We start from the raw sequence: 15,793 nt of genomic DNA on the forward strand, positions 1-15,793 counted from the left end.
TTTTTCCTCTTCTGAAAGCTCCTCTATGGGCTCCAGCATATGCACCAAGGGTGCCTGCTCTAATAATGAGGAAGAACAGGAACACCAGACAAAAAGGACAGAAAAAGGTCAAGGTCCAGAGAGGGAAAGTCAGGAAAAAAACCACCACACTGATGTCAACTTTCTTGATTGCTGACAACCTGCTTAACCATCACAAAACCCTTGCAACATGACTCTTCACTGCCTTGGGGGTACATTTTTGTAGAGAGGATCCTAATACAATAGTCACTTCAGGAGTGATTCTGTTGTCCAAACACAGGTGTATGGTGTCATCCCATATCCTTCGGAGTTTGAAGCCATCAGTGCAAGGTTGAGTGATACATCACACAACTTCTGGAATGGCACCAGGTAGGGTATTTTTAGACATCCACAATGACAGGGCCACCCTGGATTATGTAAATCCATATTGTTGTTCAATTCTCATAAGGACCAATTTTTTAAGATGTATTTAAAAATATTGTTTATGTGCAATTTTATACCAGAAGTTTAAAGAAGACAAGTGAAATGGACAAAGCAAACCTCAAAAATATATGAAAAAAATGAACTCACTATTCTAGAATGTTATTAAGAACTGAGTCCATACAGGCAAGACAGAGATTTAACACACACATATACATAATTCCCAATAAAACCAATTCTAAAAATCTTCAGTCACTCCAATTGAGTAAGATTCAGTATTACCATGTGTTTTAAAGAATTCTTGAAATGTCTGTGCTGCAAACAGCTTCCTAAACACACTGAATTTATCATTCTGTAGGCTGCCAAGGACAATTTGCTTCAGAAAAATGAAGCCAGATTACAGTTTATTTACAATTTTATAAACTTCAAGTACAAAACACACTTGAAAATGATTATATGTAGGCCAGTGAGTATTCAGGTTTTTTAAATGTTAATATTCACCATCTACAAATTAATTTATATCAGTGAAAACTACAGCTTGAGTGTCTTCTAGGGTTTACAATAAAGACAGGTGTGCAGACTGTCTTTTCAGCCTTTAACTACAGGCATTATAAGAGAAAAAAAAATTGGTCAGTATTTTGGGCCTACATGCATTTGCCCCATCCTTCACAAAAACCCCTTGCACTCTGAACGGTTGTTATGCCCTATGGGTATAAATGATGCTGCATGAAGATGATTTTTGGCATTTCTTGTTCACCAGGTACAAACATGGATGCACTGTGACAGGCAATCACAGTGAAAGGAGCATTTGGAGCTAAGTGACACTGCCACATCTCCAATATTCCCTGAGTAAAGGGGATTAAATCTGGTGGCATAAATGCCTGGGTATGGGAACTGCTCTCCCCATGCTTTCCATCCCTGTGGTGATACTCAGCCTCTCACCTACTTTTCCAAGCCAATTACCAGACTTCAGATTTGCTCCCACAGAACTTGCACTAAATAAGAAATTTGACAAAAATGCTTCTTATACCATCACAAGTTATTAACAAGATGCAAATATCAAGATATCTTAGGAAAACATTTAAAAGCAAAACTCTGAGAGACAAATGGGCTTCTGGCCTTTCAGTCTTTAAGGCTGTAAAATTTACCAGTGGCCAGAGCATTCCTGGGCACTAGAACATGATTCTTCACACTACTGCTCCTGGCACACTGCTACCCTTCACCAACTAAGATTCTCCACAACAGTGTTCAGACACAGTTCGGAATCATTCCCCAAAGCCTGAAATGTGTCTGTTTAGAAGGACTGAGCCTGAAGCACAGGTGAGATGTTCTGGGAAGATTTAATTAAGCTGCATGGGCACTGAGGGCTCTGTGTTTCTTGGCTGGATTTACCAGTCAGTAAGGCAGTTGCTGTGTAGTTGGATTAAATCTATGCTTGTTTTACCTGTACTTTACTCAAATGTTCTCTGCTTAAAGGGGCTGATTCACCTCTGCACAAGCCCTTACCAAGTGACTTAATGTAACAGGAAAATCCCAGTCCCCAAAACTCAGATTTGAAAATAGCCTGCTGATTGGGCATAAAGGTACATGCTTCTCTTCCTCAGTGTACCAGAAACAGAGGAAATGAAAAATCAGTAATTACTAAGAACAGTTGCAAGAGCAGAGCCGTGTTATGTGTAATACAGTGTTCACTGCATGGTTAACAGAGGAGATCAAATGCTAAGGCATGAGGGAGTGTGACACCTGAAAACACCAACTTCCCCTACATAAACAAACCTTTTCTTTCTCTTCACTGTACACATTTTCTAAGAGATATCTATTAAACATCACATTGGAATCACACTTAGGAAAAACCATTACTCTGGTTTATAGACTGATGAAGATGACCCCCCTTAAGGAGTCCTCTCCTTATTTTTACCAGAGAAGTGCTTCTTCTGGCCATCTGATCAGCCCTACCCATTCTAGCCATCATTAAGGCCAGCAGTGGTGTGTCTATCATCCCACACCTTCCAGAGTATCTCTTCTGCCAGCTAGGACGTGTAGAGACATAGATGAGATGTAATAAAAGTACAGGTAACCTTAATTTCTTAATCGATAATTATACTACTGAAAAATTAGGTGCCCCACATACTTTAAGAAATAATTAAATACCTGTTTTAAAAAATATTTGAAGACAATTTCTATGCAGGTGGAATACAAAAATATATATAACAATAATGAAGGATTCAGACTGTGTATGTTTCATGCATATCATATATTATTTGTCCGTTCTTATCTACTAGTTAAAAAACAACCCCAATATTCTGACAGTACTATCAGAAAAGCAGTGTTCTGGCCAACATTTAAAGAAGAAATCCCATCTATTTATGCTGAAATATGAAATGCTAAAGAACTTTTAGCCTGAACAGAAAGAATAAAATTATCTATGGTGTAGTGTCATCTACAGTAACCACTTTGCACTTGCAATGCAACAACCTAGGAAAAAATGTAAAATTTGTTTTGAAACTACTGCAGATCTTGAAGGTGTAAGGAATGTAAGCCATGCCTACACTCATTATATACTCCTTTATTTTATACTCAACATACACATACAAAGAGCTGCCAGATCTAACCTGTGATACCTGGACCATGGTTTTTGAATTAATGCACTTCATATATTTTTTCTCTGAACCGATCAATAGAATACTGCACATACATACTGCACATAAGCAGCAGAAATATTAATTTTAAACCAATATTCCTAAGTGTGGGGTTTTTTGACACTTACCTGAGGCCTCTAAGTTAGGAGCCTAGTCACCTCAGACTCCTTCTACAGTCGTCAAAGAGACACAGGCAACTTCAAAGAGCATTCAGATCTTAGTTCAGCTGAACCAAACTCTGAAGGCGCCCCTTTTCTCTGTTTACTGTCTAGGAAGAGTAAGTACTTCAACTAAATTTTCCTCAGATGCCTCAGATACATCCCTAGTGATAGCTGAGCCTTGGTGTCCACACTATGTTTATAGACTGAGACATAAGTTTTAATGAACAATCTAGTTGGTAGCTTTGCATTTTTACTACTGTCTTCAATTCCACCAAATACTGACCTAACAAAGACTAAATATTGAACAAGTATCAACATTTCAAGAGTAATATAGGAGCCAAAGCCTAATTTTAAAATATTATTTAAAAAAATAAATTGTAAATAATCTGTTGCCTTTTTGTGAGACTGAAGTAATCTTTGAAAATAAGACCTAAGTGATATCTGCACAAAACCCTACAGGTAGCTCAGAAATGGAGAAAAGAATGTTCTGCCAGGATGGCATTCAAGGAGCTCTACTGGCTCTCTACTAGCTTCTCTAACAAGAAGTCAGGAATATTAACACAAAAACAGCAGACTAACATAGTTATTCTCCCACTTTAGACCTAGGATAACTCACATTTGTAACTTGGGTATCTTTTCATTACACAGATTTAAGATGTGCAGAATGAATACTAGGATGCAAAAGCTTCTAAGCGGCTTTGAAAAGAGTACTCAAGTTCACATTAGAGACCCTTTTCTAGAATTAATTAAAAAAAAAAAAAAGAAGAGCTATTTTATACACAGGCAATTATAAGATGATCTGTTCTAGATAAATTTGTCTACAGAAGTTACCAGGAAGTGCTTTCATTTTCATAAAGGCATGAGATGCAGCCATGATGTCTTAATTCAGTAAGTCAATCCCTTGAGGAGTCCTGAAAACTTCGGGAAAGACACCATAACTTCTGCTAACCTCCAGAAAATTAGGTAAGGCAAGTTTAAAAAACAATCCAGAAGGGAAGAAAGGGGACAGACAGAGAGACCTGCAGAGATAAATAAAATAGTAATCAGCAAAGGAATCTGAAGGGAATACCTTCTTTGAGGTTTCATAATAAACTGATGGTGAATCTTTTGTGTATCAATGGCAGGAACAGTCTTTTCTATCCTGAGAAGTTTCACAAGATGTCACAAACTTCATATTTGAAGCAGCAAGAAATTATGAAAGATCTGAATGAGCTGATTTCCATTGTTAGAATTCAAAAAATACTAATGTTCACAGGACTGTTTCTGTCCTCAGTACAAATGAAAGCAAATGCACCAAGTGACTAATGCTTGACAAGCTTCGTGGGTAAGTCCTTAACAGCAATAATCTTCATAAAACTTAAATCTTAAATTCAGGGAAATTGCTAAACTACATGCTGTGAGACTTCTTAGCCAGAACCAGAACTACTGTTTTGGTGTAATGACACCGGCTTAAATGAAAAAAAATTCATTCCTTAAAATGCTAATCCTAATTCTCTATACTTAATATACTATTACTTTTGTCTACACAATAGTCATCCATATAGTTTAACTTAGAAAGCTTCAAGCAATGAACTACTAAACTTTGCATAGCTTAGAAAGAAATCTCTGTATTACTCAAACAATGTAACCATAGAATAATTAGCAATAATAAAATCAGTTTTCCTTTTTAAAATAATTCTTGTCATAACAAGTAGTTTAAAATGAGCACTGAGTTTTTCATTCCTCATCAAGTTATTGACAGCTTGATATATAGTGACCTTTCTCCACAGAGGCATTTTCAGAACTTTTAGTATTTGGCAAAAAAGAAAAATTATGTATATTTTTCAGAGACAAATTCCATTTATTCTCACTGTGACAGGTTTAAAAACTAAGAGAAATAATTAGAAAAAATTATTACTTAATTATAATTCAAATTAATAACCTGTTTTTAAACATTTTGCTTGCTTGTTTTTCATTACTTTACTACTTAAAAAGAAAGTAAAGAATTAATTGATCACAGAATATTGGTATGGTAACAATACATTCCATTAATTTGCATGCTGATTAAAAAAGTGAAAACTATTTTCACAAAGTACAAAACAATGTAAATATAGCTCCCCTGCCCCCTTCCCCTTCTAAAGGATACCACAATGCCACAACTTAAAATACCTAAAAAATGATCTATATGTAACCACAGATATACTCAGGAATAACTAGGATAGGATAACTGTCTATTTTGATTATTTCTTCTGTATTTTTACTCCTTGTCATTTGAAGTCACATGGAAAATACAGTATTTCAAGACTTCTAAACAAACATCTCCACGTGTTTCCCTATACAAATACCAGTAGATGCATGTACCTATCCAGTATGTGCATATACCAGATAAGCATATTTTCCATTAGAAAACACAAACTTTTTTCCTCAATAAATTTCATCTAAGTGCTTCATTAATATACATATTCTAGGAAATATTCTCAAATTATTTAAATTTGCTTTTAATTTATTCTTATCAGTAGTGCATCATTATAATAATTTCATAGAAATTCTCAATTCTGACATACAGATTATGTTCTTTCTATATAACTACTCTTAGACCTATGATTTGACAAGCAGCATATCTGAGAAGAGTGTTAGAATGTACTGGATCTGAACCTATCAAAAAAAACTTACCGTGTGGGGTAACTGGTGGACTTCGTTTAGGTTCTGGAAGACGCTCTACAGTAGTGCTCACTAAAATAACATAATAGTAAAAAAATAATGGATCTGTATTATAGTAAACAGTAACAGAAAAATGAAAATTCTTAAATTCTATTCTTAAATATAATATTTAATCATATTTATAAATTAGTTACCTTTTTACAGTAATGGGGAAAAATAAATGAAACATTTACAAAGTAAAAACCTTTCCTTTGCAACATAAAAGTACATCTCTATATATGCTTAGCATTTTTAACATTTCTAGAATCAGCAAAAGAAACTACTCACTAAATCATCACTGGACTAGAATGTGATCATTTTTTTGGTCATGAGTGCATGCTGTCTTTGTGTCACAGGGAAGAAGTCTTGGCCCACAGCTACTTAGTCAGGAGCAGACTGACTGGGGCTTGTATTCCCCAGGGAGATCTGCAGCATCCACACTTCACATCAATGAGTGCAAACCCTCAGATCTTGTACAGAGGGTAGCCTTGGAGTGAATTAGCACTTCAGTCCTACATTCCTCAAATCAGCCTGGGGCTAGCAGCAAATCTGCCTGTGTGCCATGGACTTGGACTTGTCTGTGAATGACCAGCTACAGCTGAAAAGCCACATGGCCATGCTCTTACTAGGCATTCCTCAAACTAAACCTACTCCCTGCTGTTTGACTCAGTTCAAGCCAGTGCCTTGTTAATACAGCAAAATGCTTTCCAAACCGGGATCAGAATGAATTCATCAGTCATCACCTATTGCAATAAACTTACTTCAAGTCACTGCAACTGCAGCATTAACTATGTGGGTGTTTGTGATGCAGGACAACATCCTGAAACACCATTACCAGGTTTAGCTATTTTAATAGACTTCACATGCTAAAGTACGGCACAGACAAAAATATAAGAGTTCTTAACATTCTTTGAACATCTGTGTCTAAACTGACAAGTTAATCAGTTTTGTCTACTCTTTCTGTATTTTCCCTTTTGTGAGTTCTGCAGCCTAAGGAAAGTCAAGCGTGAAAAAAAACCCATTACAATTACACTTTATAAAGCAAATCTGTAAGTTTTTTAAATAACACAGAATAAAGTTGTTCTATTTAACATCTCTTCACTACTCAAGCAATCAACTTTGTACATTAGAAGTCTTTACAGCTACAAAACCTCATCTTTGTAAAGCATGGCATGGAAACAGGTAGGTACCCTGTGAAAAACAAATACATTTCCAGTACTGATTTTATTGCAGTATTTTGTTAGTCCTGTTGATGTCTATATTTTTTTCAGCCAGGCTGCAGAAATCAGAAACTAAGTCTGTTTTTTCTTACAGTTTGTACTCACCATCACATGTTTTAACACTTGGAGGTGGTTTCGTGGACAATTCCTTTATCTAAAGGAAAAAACACAGATACATGAATAGATACAAATACAAAGGATCAATATCTAGAACGAACATTTAGCATAAAACACCTAGTTTCAGCACTATTCCATAACAGAAATTATTGGTTATGATTAGGGGAGAAAAATACTGCTTCTGTGCCCAATATATATTTTTGTTCATGCTTAATGAACATTTTTGTGTTGTCTTAATGTACATACTGTTATTGCAAGCTATAAAGTCATATGAGAGCAGACTTATGGGCCACTTCAGCATTTAAGAGTTTCAATACTTTCCTCCTCAGCAATTCATGTTCCATTTTGCAAGGCGAGCTTCCACTCCAGGGAAACACTGGAGTGTTTAATTACACATTGATTTTAAATGCATGAACAGTTCTCCTCCCTGCTTTACAGGTTTGTCTATTTGACACCCCAGGACAAGCACTGAACTGACAGAGTAAAGGAAACATGCTAGCTGTAATGTGATCTAAAGAAAACAGGAAACTTGTGAATCCTATATCATTAAAACAATGTTCTGCACTCCAATTTCCCACAGAGAAGAAGAACGCAATTCATTCAAACACATAGTCAGTGTCAGATGGAGCTGGCACAAGATATTGGCCCATGATTCTCTTTTGTTTATCTTTTTGGTTATGGACAGCAGTGCCCCTATTCATTGTCCATTAAGTTTGGATTCTGCAGAAGTGTTGACTATTTCTCAAGCTCTTCTATTTTCCAGAGATTGAGAATGTACATCCACACAACTGTATTTCACAAACACCAAACTTGGACTCCTCTGAACCTATTATACATCTGTGCTCATATTGTTAACTTTCCACAGATCACTTATTGAAGGAAATTCATTTATGGTCAAGTCCTCAATTTCTCCAGCTATAAAATTTCTGAAGGTGGAGATGTAAAAGTTATTATTTATCTTTCCATTCTTTAAGCATTCAAGTACAGGTTTAACATTAATCTCAAGCAAAATATGTAAAATCAGATGTTGATTTAAAATGAATGCACCATCTAATAGAGGAATAGGCCACATAATCATGTCATAGTCTAAGCTCCAGACTACCCAGATCTTCTACCCTCCATCACCTCTAAAAATCTACAGTTATGTTTCAACAAAACCTTATTTTAGGCAAAAACAATTCATTTCCAAACACAAAATCACAGACTATCTCATGATGGATGGAGCCTATAAGGATCAAGTCTAATTCCCTCACTAAACTACCCAAAACTTAAACTTAAGAGCATTGTCCAGACACGCCAAGAGCTCTGACAGGCTTAGATCACTTCCCTGGGGAGTCAGTGCCAGTGCACAACCACCCTCAGGGTGGAGAACCCTTTCCTACTGTCCAATCTGAACCTCCCCTGCTTCATTCCATTTCCTTGTGTCCTATCACTGATCACCCAACAGAACAGCACCTCCTCCTCCACTGCCTCCCTTGAGGCTGTGATGAGATCACCTCTCAGCCTTCTGTTTTCCAAGCTGAAGAACAACAGCTGCTCCTCCTAAAATGCCCTCAAGACCTTTGATCATCTTGTTTGCCCTGCTCTGGATGTGCTGAAATTCTCTGGTGCCCTCCCTTTCACTGAAGCACCCAAAACTGCACACAGGACTCGAGGTGAGGCAGCACCAGCACAGAGCAGAGTGGGACAGTGACATCCCTCAGCCAGCTGGAGATGCTGTGCCTGATGCATCCCAGGACATGGCAAGGCACTGCTGATTCATATTCAACTTGAAATCCCCTCAGATCCCCAGATCTCTTTCTGCAGGATTACTCTCCAGCCTCTTGTTCCCCAGTTTGTGGGTATAACCAGGGTTACCCCATCTCAGGTGGAGAATCTGGCACTTGGTCTTGTTACATGTCACATGGTAATATTTTAAATAATTATTCTCACAGTAGTGAATATAATACTCTATTTTTAGTGTGAGAAGTAATGTATTTTCAGATTTTAAACACTAGATCCTGTTTTAAATATTTTGTGGCAGATTAAATCCTTTTCACTATCAAAAATTTTTGGTTTATTAAGCCTTGCTTTATCAAATGTGTTTACATTCCTGGTTTACATTCCTGTGTCTCTTTTCCAGATCTATTCTTATTTATTAACATATTAACTTATTATTTATCTTCTTCTTATTTATTAACATAATTTCCAAAGTGTAACCAAAACACTCCAGCAATGCTATGAGGCACTGTGAATATTAAATATGCAGAGAAATATCAAAGATCAAATGCTAGTATAGTGTTTCTCTGTGTCTGTGCTCTCTGAAACAGTGTTTCACAAAACAGACCCGCTTCTTCTGACTAATGATCATCTCATTCTGCTGCTGAAGCCTCTTCTCCAATTCTTCTATCCTTGTCCTGTAAAAGATGTTATTTCTGTTCAGGTCTTCTCTTGCCGATGTTTTGATTGTCTCAATCTGTGACTGTAGCTAGAAAGCAACCAGAAGAAAAGTAACATCATATTAACACTATACAAAATATTTTAATGTTATAAAGCCTAAACAAGCAAGAGTTATGCTTAGATACTTGTAACATTTTTTTCTCAGGAAAAGCTTGATGTCTTCTGTGACTTCACTAGGATCTGTATATATTATAAAACAGTTGTCTGGATCACTTTTGAATTGCACAAGCAAGACTACCTAAATCTCAATATAAAGAAAAGGATGTACAAACACATTGCTGACATTGCCCAAAAACAAGATTGCAGGAAAAGGTTTATAAACCTATAAAAATGTTTTAATTATAAATGGTATCCAGTAATGATACTTTAAGGAGGTGATATGTGAATTTGTATAATAAACCTAACAAAGTGGAACAAAGGGAACATTATTTAGGTGCACCATCCCAAAAGTAATACTTACATTACTCCTCCCTTATTCTATTCTTGCACTGTATGTGGGTGTATCTTTAACTACATCCTTTTTGAGGACTGTTCCTTGGTTCCTCCCCAATGTTTTCTTGCCAGAGGAGGAGAAGCATTGGTCAGACCACTATGATCTGCTCAGTTCTTACATGGTCACGCAGATGAAAGGAAAATTAAAGGAAAGAAGCAAGAGAAACAAAGCAGGAAAGAGATTAAAAAGAAATGCAGATGTAAAAAAAAAATCTGAGGAATAAAGCTTTGTATAGTAAAACATAAACTGATGCAAAATAAAATGCCATGGTGTTTTCTCCTAGAAAAGCTGAAAAGACTCTGCATTAGAAAGCTACAACAGAAAAAGCAATAGAGGAGTGGTAGGAAGGAGGAAAAAAGACTGAGACATACGCCATAGGTCCATGGTAGCAGCAGGTACAGAGTGGATGAAAGCTGTATGTTGACAAGCCATATCTCAACTATTCAGCCTACCCACACAACACAGAAAATATTGTATAACACAGTGCTCACAGAATCAGCTGTAAGCTCTTCAAAAGACAGATATAGTTTCAGTTTTCTGTCAGATTCTGAAATTATAAACTCAGTTTCAACCCTGGCCTTAACTGAAATGCCAAGCTCCTACCTATAGATCCTATAACAGATACACAGATATAATAAATACAGCTAAGAGGACAGACTCTTTTAAACTTTTGATATTTGGCAGATGTACTAGAGCATATCAAGAACTACTGGAATGTAAAGAAAAAAGAATGTCTGCTTTAGGTGTAAGTGGCTTGCTGTGCCACTTACCAGGGACGTTTCTGTCTCATGGTCATGACGGACGGCTTGTACTAAAGATGTCCACTTTTTTTCCTGCATAGAGGAAATCCGTGTTAATTCTTGTTAACAACACATTTAGTTTTATATATGCAGCTTTGTCTCTTGTTAATAACATATTATTGCAGCTTTAATAATAATAGTAATTTAATAACAGATTATATGCAGCTTTAGTTTTCTAAATAAAGCATAAATACGAAAAAGATGAGATTATATGAAATTTGAGTAAGCTAGTATTTAATGCCTAGAACAGTTTATACATCTAAACAGCATGAGTTATACATATGAGTGTGATTTTCTTACCAATCACTGTAGAAAAATGTATTTGCTCTTTGATTTGTGTATGCAGTCATTGTGAGTGAGAAATACATAAGCATTTTGATACACCTCTGTGTATTAACAAAAAGAGTGGCAAGAGAAGGGGGTTTTCCTTCTACACAATGTAATTTAGAGCACTCATTAACAATGAATTTTGTGTAATAATGACAAAACCCCAAAATTAACATATGAGTTTTAGAGTGAAGCCAAATTTCTTTGATGAAATAAAAAAACCTCATAAAGCAAAACTAAGTTGTGCACGTCTTTTGAGCAGAAGCGACCAAAGTTCTGTATAATACTAGTAGTAAACAAAGACATTCATATGCCAAAAACCATGAAAGAAAACAAAAGGCACAGGTTGGAAAATCTTGTCAGAAAATTACCTATTTTTTTTTTTTCATTTTGGGAAATGGAATATTCCAATTTTCTGTAAGTGGCCTCACAGATGAGTAAATATAAATGCTTTAGTACAGTCATCTGGAATTGAACTGCCACCACACTTGGCAAAGATAGATATATTTAATCATAAAGAATAAGAGAATAACAATAAATAAGTAACAATTACTTCATTTATAAAGGATAAAGAAAATAAATTCTTGTTTGCCATTATATAGATAGTATTAAATAGTATTAAATCTTTAAAAGCAGCTATTTTTGGCATTAAGAAGAATGAAAATTTTACTTAGGGATTTCATATCCTTCTCAGAGATGAACAAAAATAAAAAGAAAGCAAGTAATCTGTCAAAAGCAATACATTAAGTTACAGTGTTACCTGTTTTTCCAGAAGTTTAGCCACATTTGAATGATCCTGAGAACGTGGAGGTTTCTCCTCTGTAAATTCATGGCTGTCTTTCAGTGTTCCTAAATTGGATTTTTGTTGCATATTGAACTTTTGTATTTCTAATAGTTGCTAATAGGAGGGAGGAAGAATACAAAATTTTCTTTAAACATAGTTATGCAGAAATTGCATCAGATACTTCTCCCATTTCTTGTGAGTTCAGCATTTATCAAATTTCACATCATTAATAATATCTACATATAACATAAATATGACTTATAAAAGTACCCAGGACCTAGCAGATACAAAATATAAGCTGCAATGGTAATGCCATGTGGATTTGTTTTCTGACCCAGCCATACTTTTATGATTCTCTTGCTAGAGAGCATTTCTAAAGCAAGTATTGAAAACACACAAATTCTGTCAGGACTATAATGCAGAGGTTGGTGCCCTCCATGTCACTTATGAGAATATTAGCATAAGGATACCTAACATGCACCAACCACAACAATATCTATTAACCTATAAACAGGCATTCAGAGGCTGAGGAGTAAAGAAAAACTGACATAATTGCTGAAGGGATCATTCATTCATTTGTACAAAATAATTCTTTCAATAAAAAAATCCACAACCTGAAATTATGTTAATAAAATACCTGTATACAAAGATACAATTATAGCTACCATTCAATCATTATTTTTATAGATCTGTAGGAAGAGCTTTACAATGACTATATCACATTTCAAATAAGTGAAATTCACTGCCATCTATTGTAAGGGATTCATGCTCTAAAATGTTAGAAAATTTAAATTGCTTACACTTTCTAAGGTTGAATTTCTTGAATATAACTCCTTAAGCTCTTTCATAAACATATCTTTCACTTTTTCTATTTGATCAGCAAATTTCTCTCTTTCCTCCTCTTTCCATTTATAAAATGATTGTAGAATCTCTTCTTCTCTTAATTTTTGCTGTTCAGATTCCTGAATTTTTTAAAAAAAAATTATTTGTTATTTTTCCTCATATTCAATACAAATTCAAGCTCCTAAAATTCATGTGGAATGCAGTCACTTTCAATAATTGGGAAGTCCTGTGACATCAAAAAACATAAAACCCACCAGTTTTTTAAAGCATTCTAGGGTGGCAAACTATACATTTTGCAAGCTAACAAATATGCTTCAAAGCAGTTTTGGTGTTCATTATTTTCCACTGAAAAACACCCAAAGGACCTTACTTGGTCATACCAAAGATCCACTTAGTTCAGCTCCCTGTTCCTCACAAAGGCCTTAGGTGTATAAGTAAGAAAGGCTAACATTGGGGCAAGCAAATGTGCATGTTCTCCTTCACAGTCTAAATATGCCAGCTGTTTTCAGCTCAGAGGACTCCTGGAGGCTGATGCAGTTCTGTGAACTTCATTAACTGCACAGATTTCCCTACATTTCTCCTCATACACTTTGCAGTCATCCTCTGCGGCTGCATCAGCTTCGAGCAGCTGCAACACCTTTGGACAACGAGCTCCACAAGCTGCATGAAGAGCCAAGCACTTCACTTGTAGTTGTTTGGATCTGGTTCCTGCTAGGTACGTTTGTTGGATTCTGAGCCCTGAACTGGAGCACAGAGGGAATGTTCATCACTATTCCCTCTGTGTAACTCATGATTTCGCAGGTATCAGCATCTCACCCTCCATCTTCATCAAGCGTTTGTCTCTTTTTCAGACGGAAAACTCTCAGCATGCTCAGTCATATTAATACTGCCTGATCATCTTTGCAGCTCATCTCCATAACTTTCATAGCTCTAGCCTATCTTTGTGGAGATGCAAGGACCAGACTCACACAACATATTAGGCTATGGCTTGCACAGTGATTTTTCAGAATAATGGGTAATATTTGATTTTCTTTGCTAGCTGCCACTAAGGTTTCTCCAGGGCTGTGTATCACAAGCTTAAGATCTTGCCCTTCAGTAACAGCACACAGCTCAGAACCCATTGTTTCATAGATGAAATTAGAACTATTTTATCCCCATATACATTTACCCAGCTTTATCAATTAGGTTATTTCAACCATTCCATTACATAGTCATGCCTTTTTATATAGTTCTCAAATTGTTTAAAGTCCTGCATTTCACTGCCCAAGACATACATATCTTTTAGGAAGCACCTATGTTTTTCCATCACAATATTCACTGTGAGTTTGTTCTCTAATTATAACATATAATCATTGTACAACTAGGAAGAATGTGATTATCTATATCCTTTCACCTCAAAGGAGCAGAAGGGATCAAGAATAGGAAGCAAGGCAGTTTATATACAAATTCCCTCCATTCGCAGTTCTCTTAAAAAAAAACCCAACATGGGAAAGATCTTCTGCTCCTTCAATCAAAAGACAGTAACATTATGACACTTGAATTGACAGTGAGTATCAGTCATGGCAGACAACCTGTAACCAGTCACACCACACATTTCTATCTTCCCTGACATCCCAGAAAAACAGAGAAGTTTTGAAAGCTTCTTATTGTGTAACACTGCAGACTGTAGCTTCAGGACATTTCAGGCAGTCCCCTTGCAGTTAGAAGTCTCAGCTAAGACAAGTGACTTCAAAAGAGGCCCCTAAGGCACCAAAAATCTACTTTGCACTGTTATGAATACTCCAAGTTCCACCTCCTAAACAAAACAATGCTTCAGGGGCAGGAGAAATATGTTATAGATGTACTCCTCAAAAGCTTAGGCCCAGAATGAATGAGTAGAATACCTTCCATATGTCCACATAGGGCTAAGACCCATTGTTCTGACAGTGCCTGCACTCCTGAGTGAAACTCTACCAGCTTTTGGTCATTCCGTACTCTTGAAAACAGAATCCGAACACTTCCGAGAAAGAAGGAACAAAATGACTGAAGAAAGAGAAGTCTGAAGCTGAGTCAGAGAAAAAAACCACTCCATATTTTACAGAAGATCAGGATTTCCTCTGAAAACAAGGAAGAAGATCATCATTCATCATAGACTACCAGGTTGGAAGAGATTATCCTCCAGGATAATCTGGTCCAGCCTCTCTTGACAACAACACAAACTAGACAAGGTGGCCCAGGACCTTGTCCAGCTGAATCTTGAAAGTTCAACATTGGGAAATCCAGTGCTTCCCTGGGTTGAGTGAACACAGTTCAAAGTGCTAATTCTTTTGAGACATTCACATTACTTACTAGGTATTACCTTAGACAACCTGGCCAAATTAGCCTGCTGTTCAAACTCTAACTGGGACTTGGTGTGCTGCAACTGCTCCTTCAGTTTTTCAATCTCATCCCGCAATTTTTCTGTATTTTCTTTCTTCTTCTGTTCTGTTTGAAAGAAACACAATTTTTAAAAAGGTTCGTTGCAATTTCTGGAACTGTAATACTTACTGCAAATACATTTCTAGTGTTTCAGTAACATCTTCAGTAAGTTCTTCTTCTAAGAAAGTGTGACTTTCTTAGACCATTTCCCCTCCCACTACCATGAGCCTCCATAGATTCTTTTAAATGCATATATTCTCTGGACTGCTAACTTACCCTCAAATACTTGTACCACTGACATGTGAAATAGTTTATGAAATATTTACATGAAAAAGTATTCTATAATCTAATTTCAAAGGAATCTAAGCAATATAGGCTCAGAAAAAGGATATATGAAGGTGAACCTCAGTTATTCAATCTCTTAGGTTAAGTTTATTCTAAATAACTTTTGTAAGG

At 36.1% G+C, this 15,793-nt stretch overlaps 1 protein-coding gene across 5 annotated transcripts in view; it reads right to left on the minus strand.

The window, feature by feature from the left end:
- Nucleotides 1-15,793, minus strand: part of DZIP1 (DAZ interacting zinc finger protein 1) — a 38,887-nt gene that overhangs the window by 12,994 nt on the left and 10,100 nt on the right. For 4 of the 5 annotated variants that reach the window (XM_063392311.1, XM_063392312.1, XM_063392309.1 and 1 more), the window contains 7 exons: nt 15,279-15,403; nt 12,898-13,059; nt 12,074-12,211; nt 10,957-11,019; nt 9,581-9,721; nt 7,243-7,291; nt 5,891-5,950 (listed from right to left, as the gene is read on the minus strand). In XM_063392311.1, the coding sequence (XP_063248381.1) occupies nt 5,891-5,950; nt 7,243-7,291; nt 9,581-9,721; nt 10,957-11,019; nt 12,074-12,211; nt 12,898-13,059; nt 15,279-15,403 (738 nt within the window). The remainder of the gene's footprint in view (nt 1-5,890; nt 5,951-7,242; nt 7,292-9,580; nt 9,722-10,956; nt 11,020-12,073; nt 12,212-12,897; nt 13,060-15,278; nt 15,404-15,793) is intronic. The other variant, XM_063392313.1, reaches the window with a different exon arrangement.

The sequence above is a fragment of the Prinia subflava genome, chromosome 3 (assembly GCF_021018805.1).
Source record: "Prinia subflava isolate CZ2003 ecotype Zambia chromosome 3, Cam_Psub_1.2, whole genome shotgun sequence".
NCBI classification, from domain to species: domain Eukaryota; kingdom Metazoa; phylum Chordata; class Aves; order Passeriformes; family Cisticolidae; genus Prinia; species Prinia subflava.